This window comes from Lactuca saligna, chromosome 9, assembly GCF_052625555.1.
Source record: "Lactuca saligna cultivar CGN05327 chromosome 9, ASM5262555v1, whole genome shotgun sequence".
Lineage (NCBI taxonomy): Eukaryota > Viridiplantae > Streptophyta > Magnoliopsida > Asterales > Asteraceae > Lactuca > Lactuca saligna.
The window spans coordinates 15,192,965-15,202,039 of record NC_136425.1 but is presented as its reverse complement, the minus strand read 5'-3'; the positions used below and the strand labels follow the sequence as shown (position 1 = coordinate 15,202,039).

The following is a 9,075-nucleotide window of genomic DNA, read 5'->3' as shown; positions in this document are numbered from 1 at the left end:
ACAAAGAGGCCAAGTTCTATCGCCGAGGTTCCGATAGTGTGTGAGTTTCCGGATGTTTTTCCCGAGGAGTTATCGAGTGCGCCTCCCGAGAGGCAGGTGGAGTTCTAGATTGATTTGGTTCCGGGTGCGACGCTTATTGCTAAAGCACCTTATCGCCTTGCGCCACCAGAGATGCAAGAGTTATCCTCACAGCTCTAGGAGCTGTTGGGGAAGGGTTTTATCAAACAGAGTAGCTCACCGTGAGGAGCGCCGATCCTTTTTGTCAATAAAAGGATGGTTCACACCGGATGTGTATTGATTATTAGGAGTTGAACAAGATGACGCTCAAAAACCGTTATCCACACCAAAAAAACCATTATCCAAATCATGCGAGTATAAATAGGAATAATATAAATATGTAAATAAATAATTGTTTAAAAAAAAATTCCTCGCCATGTTTTAGAACTAACATTTATTGGCTATTTGATCATCATTCAATTCGTGACTTGAAGTTTATTCAAATTACAAGAGTTACCAATCGTTTATAACCTTTACTTTTAAATTGTTAATTTTATTTTTAATTTTACAAAATCATAATTTTCTAACATATCTTCAAAAAACAATTTGTCTATCGGATATTCAAACCATTATATTTCGTAACTTCAATCAATCATTATATCATTTTGAACTTACTAACAAAACATCTATATTTACAAATTATTAATTTTCTTTTTATCATTTCTCAATAATTACCTTATAATTTAATTAAAATTATTTTTAATATATATATATATATATATATATATATATATATATATATATATATATATTATTTTTAAGTAATATTGACCAATAAAAACTTAATTGCTTCATAATTTCAACAAAGTTACATTTATCAACGTTTCTAAATGACATCTTAATTGGAGGTTTAATTTTTAATTTATGAATTAGTAATTTGTTGTGATATAATTTACCAATTCTCAGGCAACTAAACATTTTAGAAAACTCATTACAAAATCTTAATTTTTGACATCAATGAAAAGATAAACAAATTGATATGTTGTTGATAATTTTAATTTTCATAATTAGCTAATCAAGTTACTATATCTGAATTTGATAAGAATTAACGGGAGTTCTATATTCTATAAAATATTAGTTGTTTGTATATCAAGCTTAATGTTATATACTACCTCAGATTTGTGGAATATGCTAGTTAAGATAAGATTATGATATCCACTATGTAAAAATTACAATATTTCAATCGTAATAAATATATATTTAAACTTTTGAAAAGTAATAATATTTGCGCAGCCCAAATCATGAATAGCGTTAATAAGGGGAAAGTTCGAAAAACGATGTACCACTACCGGGGCAATTTCGTCAACTCCGTGCCTTGCCTTGATCCGGATCTTGAACCCTTGGCCGTATATTGATCGTTGGATCAGCACCTCATCGACCGTTAACAGTGAGACCGAATGTAGGAGAGTGGCCCTCGAAAATTTCAAAAACTCGATCGATCCCGCTGCTTCTCATTTCCTTCCAACGTTCTATCATCTATCCAACTAAACACACCGCAGACATCGAATAATCTCTCCATCTTCCACACAACACCAACACACACACACACACACACACTGACTGTTTGCAGTGATGTCCGGTCGCCATGAAAAGGGCGTCAATGTTCAGGTCCTTCTTCGATGCAGGTACTGCGGATCTAATGCTCTATTTTCGCTTTTGTTGATTCCTGATTTCGATTACGGTGTCCAGATTCCCTTTTTGATAATGTAATTCGTGTGTGGAAATATGATTGTTTGTTAGGCCTTTTAGTGATGACGAGTTAAGGAACAACGCGCCTCAGGTGGTAACGTGTAATGAGTATCAGAGAGAAGTTGCGGTTTCACAGAGTATTGCTGGGAAGCAAATCGATAGGGTTTTCACGTTTGACAAGGTACCTGATTTACTACAGCACTTAAACTGATTCTTATTCTTTTCTTTTGATCTGAGGAATTTACAAATTGCATTGCATTGGAAGTTTGTGAGTTGAGGATGTTTACAAATTACAGACATTGTTTTGCGTTTTTATTCATTGTTTTGATGATGCATTAATCTTAACCCTGAAAGCAGTTTGATTATAAATCCACTAGACAATGGAGTTATGTTAAACTAATTATCAGTTATATAATTTTAAACAAAGCAGTTGCTTTTTGAAGTACAATAACACGTCTTTGCAATTTGATTGTTCAATTCGTGTATGTTGCTTCCTTGCTCCACTATCTAGGTGGTAGAAAGCCTTGATGTTTAGACTTTAGATTCACTAGATATAAGAATGAAAAGAGATTTAATAACACCATAGTGCTATGCTTACCAATCCACTATTATTATCTTTCTGTATGCAGGTTTTTGGACCTACCTCTCAACAAAAAGATTTATATGAACAAGCAATCACTCCCATCGTGAATGAAGTTTTAGAAGGATTTAATTGTACTATTTTTGCTTATGGACAAACAGGAACTGGAAAAACATACACCATGGAGGGTGAATGTAAGAGATCAAAGGTAGTAGTCTCCTTTGTTTTGTATTGATCTTTAATTTGCTACTTTGTTGTATGAGTAGATACTAATTATTGACTTTCTATGGTTAATCCTGTAACAGAGTGGGCGTGATGGAGAGTTGCCTTCACATGCAGGATTAATCCCTAGAGCTGTAAAACAAATCTTTGACACTTTGGAGCACCAAAATGCTGAGTATAGTGTTAAAGTAACTTTCTTGGAGTTATATAATGAAGAAATCACCGACTTACTTGCTCATGAAGAGATTTCAAGAGTTGTTGAAGACAAACAGAAAAAGCTTTTGCCACTCATGGAAGATGGTAAAGGTGGTGTTCTTGTGAGAGGATTGGAAGAAGAGATTGTTACAAGTGCTAGTGAAATTTTCTCCTTATTAGAGAGAGGTTCTGCAAAACGTCGAACTGCAGAAACCTTGTTAAACAAACAATCAAGGTTTTGAACTTTTCTTGATGCTCTTCAATGTTGGATTGAAAATGAAAACTCATTGTCCTCTAACAAAGTTACTTTTTTTTCTTCAGTCGCTCACATTCTTTGTTTTCTATAACCATACACATCAAAGAATCCACCCCTGAAGGTGAAGAACTTATCAAATGTGGCAAACTGAATCTTGTTGATTTAGCTGGTTCTGAAAATATTTCAAGATCTGGTGCTAGGGAGGTAATTTATCCATCAAGTTTTAACTCATAGTTAAAAGATTTTATCCTTCTTGTTATGTTTATAATTTGCAATTTTTAGGGTCGTGCAAGAGAAGCTGGAGAAATAAACAAAAGTTTACTTACTCTAGGAAGAGTGATAACTGCTCTAGTGGAGCATCTTGGTCACATCCCATATAGGTTTGTATGAACCTTTTAACCACTTTGACAAATTTTCCTTTACTCTTAACATTCATGGTTTCCAGATTTTGATTTTTGAGTTTTTATGTAATCCAGGGACAGCAAATTAACTCGTCTTCTTCGTGATTCATTGGGTGGAAGGACTAAAACATGCATCATTGCTACTGTATCTCCTGCTGTTCATTGTCTTGAAGAGACTTTAAGTACATTGGATTATGCTCACAGGGCTAAAAATATTAAGAACAAGCCTGAGGTTAGTCTCTGTTATTACATGTTCATCACCTCACCTTGTTTTTATGCCAGATTGTTAGTGGATTATGCTTCCCTTTTGTCTTTTTCTTATAGGTTAATCAGAAGATGATGAAAACAACTCTTATCAAAGATCTTTATGGTGAAATTGAAAGACTCAAAGCTGGTAACAATTTGCTTCCTTTTTGATAACACGATGAAGAGACAAAAAGACTTATTTAGCCCTAACTGTTAGCTAGTTTTCTTTTTATTCTACTTGCAGAGGTTTATGCCTCACGTGAAAAAAATGGAGTTTATATGCCTAAAGAGAGATACTATCAAGAGGAGTTGGAACGTAAGGTACTGGACATTTTTTTACCCTTATTGTAACATTGCTTGAGGTTCGATATAATCTTATTTTATTCTATAATCTTTATAGTTTGGATCAAATGAATAATTGGTGTGCATCATAATATAATTATACATAGATGTTTAACATTCTTTTTTGTTTAGTCAATGGCAGATCAGATTGAACGAATGGAAATTAAAATAGAAAACCAAGAAAAGGTATTACATTTTTAGTCTTGTTTTCTTTATTTTGGGACAAAACATGGTTCTTATTATTGTCTCTTATTTTTTCTATTTGTTGAATAAACAGCAATATGAAGAATTGCAAACTAAATTTAATGCACGTGTCCAAGAATGCTTAGATTTGAGTAACAAGCTCAATTCTACCCAGGTAAAATGCCACTAATTGACATACATTGTTGTTGGATTTCATATATTGTTACTAAATATATATAATTGTCTCTATTAATTATTCTTCAGAATGATTTAAATCAAACTAGTAAGGCACTAGCTAATACTCAAGAAGAATTAAAGAAATGTGAATATGTGATCAAGGAACGTGATTTTATCATAAGTGAACAAAAAAAATCAGGTATCTTTTGATTTCTTGATTTCTTCAATGTCAAATTTTCTGATTCTTTCTTTATATAAAATACTAACGAGTATTAAACATTGTAAACAGAAAATGCATTGACTCATCAAGCTTGTGCTCTTCGGTCTGACTTGGAAAAATCCCTCAAGGACAATGCCTCATTGTTTATGAAGATTGGTAAGCATTCTCTTTTGATTTATTTGAACTTTTTTTTTTTTTTAAAAACTAATTTTCCTGTATTTTATGCAGCAAGAGAAGATAAACTGAATGCTGGTAATAGATCTGTTGTGAATAAGTTTGAATCTGAACTCACACAAGACATTAAATCTCTTTGCAACATGGTTGCCACATCATCATCTCAACAAAATCAACAACTTCAATGCATTGAAAAGTTTTGTCATACCTTCATCAACATTAATGATAAGGTCAGTCAGTTGTTGACTCAAAAAAGATAGTTGCTTTGACTTTTGACTATTGACTTTTGATTTCTTATAAACCTTTTTTTTTTATGTTTTTAGGCTGTGAATGACTTGAAAAAGAAAGTTTGTGCTTCAAAAGCATTGTATGTTTCTCACCTTGAGGCATTGCAAAATGTTGTGGTTTTACATAAAGCAAACTCTAATGCAAACTTAGAGGAGGTTCTATCTTTGACTTCATCTAATGCGTCTTCTGTTGAAAAAGTAAGTACTTCAATTCAATATTTTAAATCCATAAAGTCAACATATTGACCACACTTGTTTTTGTCTGAATCAGGTATTAGCTGAAGAAGCATCTGAAGGACTTTCTATTTTTGATGAACTCCATGGCTCTTTATCAACTCAACAAGGCGAAATGGCACATTTTGCTAGAGAGCTTCGACAGGTAAGTTTTTATTTATTTATTTATTATGACAGTTCATTTATTATTATCTTATCTTATCTTATCTATTTTGGTTTAAAATTTTCAGAGATTTAATATCAGTGTTGGACATACAACAGATATATCCAACTTCATCAATGAATTCTTTGATAAGTTAATGGAAAAATCAAAAGATCTAGGAAGTCATGCCATTCAAGTCGATGAGATACAAACAAACAACATTGATGAATTTCAAAAGGCATATGAGGTATTATATTATATAATATAGTTAGATAATAGATAATAGATGATTATTCATCATTGAATCCAAACGTGATACAAAAACTCATTGCATTTTAAAAAAATGTATTTTTTCTTCAGGAACACGTGAAATCTGATGCTGAGAAACTTATTGCTGATGTAACTAGTTTATTATCCAACCATATTTGTCGTCAAAAAGAAATGGTTAGTTTTTTTTTTTTTTTAAATGAATTGAAAGAGGGATTGATGGTGGAGTGTACAGGTGGACACACGACTAGCTACAATCAAAGAAACTGTGACTGGAAGCAAGAAAGTTTTGGATGGACAGGTGTCATCGTTTGAGAGGATCACATCAGATGCGAAAAGAAAATGGGAAGAGTTTTCCACACAAGCAGAAAACGACGCCAAAGAAAGTGCTGATTTCGCTGCTGCTAAACACTGTCGCTTTGAATCAGTCCTTCAGAAATGGTAATGAGAAGAAGAAATAAATAATCCAGTTTTGATTTTTATACGTTCTTTTAAAAACCAAATCGCTAACTTTTTTTTTTTTTTTTCTTTTAATAATAATTTCCAGTTTTGATACGACCGAAACGGCTCTACAACATTCTAGAAAAACACAGGATTTGGTTACTGAAATGGGAAAAAAACATGTGGCAGAAGTCAACTCGCGTGTGAAAAGTGGAGTTGAGAGTAATGAACAGCATGATGCTGAGATTAGTTCGTTAAGGGCTACTGCTGAACATGATGTGTTGAAGAACAGCGAGAATATTTCAACGCACTTTCATGGTAAGTAAATCTTTTTTTTTTAATAAATAAATTTGAATGTTTGTTACCATAGTGATTGATGGTGTTCATGTTTTTTTTTTATATATATACACAACACAGGTACATCAGAAGAAGAGAGAGAGGTTGTTTCTTCAATTCTGGAAACAACAAAATCTCAAACCGAAAGTCTTGAAAGCTTACATAAGGATCATGGAACACAGTCTGCCTCTATACAACAAAAGTCTCACGATACTTTCCACCAGAAATACATGGTATGAAATGTGAAATTACAATGATTTTTCTTTTTCTTTTTCTAACATGATGTGGTGATGTTATTATGTACACAGGATTATGAGGCAACAGGAAATACCCCTGTAAGAAGTGATACAGATGTCCCAAGTAAAATGAGCATAGAATCCCTTAGAGCAATGCCAATGGAGAGCTTGATGGAAGAATTCAGGGAAAATCATTCGTTTGAAGGAAAGGATTCCAAGATTTCTCCTGCTACACGCCCACCATTGGCACAAATCAATTGAAATTCCTATTTTTTCATGTACAAAATCTTGTTGTTTCTTTATATGATCAAAATATATCCCTGCTTGGGATTTAATGGGTTTTGTATTACAATCAAATGTGGTAAGAAAATCGGGGGTTTTTGTTTATTTGGGAAGATATTTAATTCCTTTTTTATTATGTTGTAATGGTTTTAGGGAAGAGAGTGGTATTGTTTTACTATTGGATACTGATAGGATACGTTGTTTGTTTCAAAAACTACATTATAGATGATTTCTTGAAATGTTAAGGTGTGAGTTTAAGGAAAATCATGAGATGTTGGTATCAATTTTAATTTGGTTGATTTATAAGGCTCAAGGGAGTGGGCTGCTCTTTGGCCGCACTCATAGGCAGGGAAACACCGCCCCCTATGTGGTCAAACTGCACCTCTTCCAAAAACTGCCACACTTCTCTCTCTCTCTCTTCTCCTTTCTCTACCATAGTTCTTATATGCTATGTGTGGTAAAGAACCACACTTTTTATGGTGTAAATGATGTGTCATTTATGTGGCTTCTATGTGTTAAAGGAGGGAGTCTGGTTCTTGTGACGCCACTCCTTTCCGTCTTAAAGTTCTAGTAAATTCTAAATTATGGATTGATTTGTTAAGGAAAAAGGGTGTAGAAGTTATGTTTTCTAAAGTTTAAGCTAAAACATTTTTTTAGCTCCAACCATACATACACTATAAGTTTTCATTAAAAAGATATTTTAATACCATAAATTCTAATAGAATAACTATAATAGATAAAAAAAAGGAAAAATACTCTTTAAACAATTGAAAACCCAAAAAAAAAAACAGGAATTAATTTTGCAGCGACATTTGTGAAATTAGTGATGTTAATTTGAGAAAATATAATGTCGTAAGATAAGCTAACGTTTACTTTAAAATAAAGGGTTACTGTTGTTATTTGAGCACAACGAAGTTTGGTGATTTTACACATTTAATCATTCATTTTTTTAAACTTATAAAATCTATTTCAATTACACCATTTTTAGCTAGACAACAATGAACCAGGATATTTGCTATATTATGTTATAGTAGATTTTCCATACTTTGTACAAAGAATGGAAGCATGTAAAATATGGATTGACGTGTTAAGGAAAAAGAGTCCAGAAGTTATGTATAGTAAAATTTATGCTAAAGATTTTTTAACTCCATCACAACTTCCAAGTCTACGTATGATTGTGATGGTCGTGGTCAAGAGTCTATGGAGGTTCTTACGTGCTCGAAGACAAAGGACTCGATAATGCTTCGTCGTCCTCAATCCTACATTTCTTTTATTGTGCTGGTGAACTCATTGAGGACAACATTGGGGAAGTTTCACCGGCTAGAAAATGTATAAGGTGACAGCATTGTTATGATTATGTATTTAAATTATAATGTATATATGACATACATAAAAGTAATAACATTGTGGTCAAACGCATCATCGTCATGTTGAGATTGATATCACCAATTTATACATTTATTTAATGTGATATCAAGTACATGTATGTTGTATCTTTATGAAAAATAGGACAAAAGATGCTTAAAATGTTTTCAATTGTTACTTTGCAGATTATTAACGTTGTTGGATGAAAATGAGCTAAAATGGAGCTGAAAGCTGGATTGAATTGAAGATTGCTAAATAGTGCCAGACGTATCACGTCCCTTTATCAAATGTGTCTATCCACGAGGATTACTTGGAGGATACATGAAAATTTCTAGACGTCACATGCCCACTTAATTAATGCGTCGCGTTTGATGGGTCAACAATTTCCTTATAAATAAAGGTGTTATCTTTAACCTATTTATCCATCAACCCTAATACCACACCTTGGTCAACACAAACCTATGAACAACCGTTTTAAGAGTCTAGAAGGCGGCCAAAGTCTTGTTAAACTTATATGGAATAAAGATTTGAAGGATCGAAGAGTAGAAACATTTGGGAATTCGTATGATTTGCTTTACGACCATGTTTAGATATAGATGAGACCTTGAGATTTTGCTTTGATTTTATATATTGGATTTTAATTGTTATTTAATTTATTGTGTCAAGATTGAACAAAGATCTGTATGTGTTAAAGGTTGTTCTATGTTACCTATTGCTGAGTTTATGTGGTTAGAGGTCAATAT

General features: G+C 32.7%; 1 protein-coding gene across 1 annotated transcript; it reads left to right on the top strand.

Moving 5' to 3' along the window:
* The first annotated feature begins 1,464 nt into the window (after positions 1-1,464).
* On the top strand, positions 1,465-7,072 carry LOC145015542 (kinesin-like protein KIN-5C). Its single transcript, XM_078974020.1, has 22 exons — positions 1,465-1,682; positions 1,798-1,927; positions 2,376-2,534; positions 2,632-2,978; positions 3,065-3,203; positions 3,282-3,379; positions 3,476-3,632; positions 3,725-3,794; positions 3,891-3,967; positions 4,121-4,174; positions 4,266-4,346; positions 4,436-4,547; positions 4,638-4,724; positions 4,797-4,972; positions 5,066-5,227; positions 5,301-5,408; positions 5,494-5,652; positions 5,766-5,849; positions 5,908-6,113; positions 6,220-6,431; positions 6,531-6,682; positions 6,758-7,072. The coding sequence occupies exons 1-22, from the start codon at positions 1,630-1,632 to the stop codon at positions 6,944-6,946; spliced, it is 3,012 nt and encodes a 1,003-aa protein (XP_078830146.1). The 5' UTR covers positions 1,465-1,629; the 3' UTR covers positions 6,947-7,072.
* Positions 7,073-9,075: the final 2,003 nt, after the last annotated feature.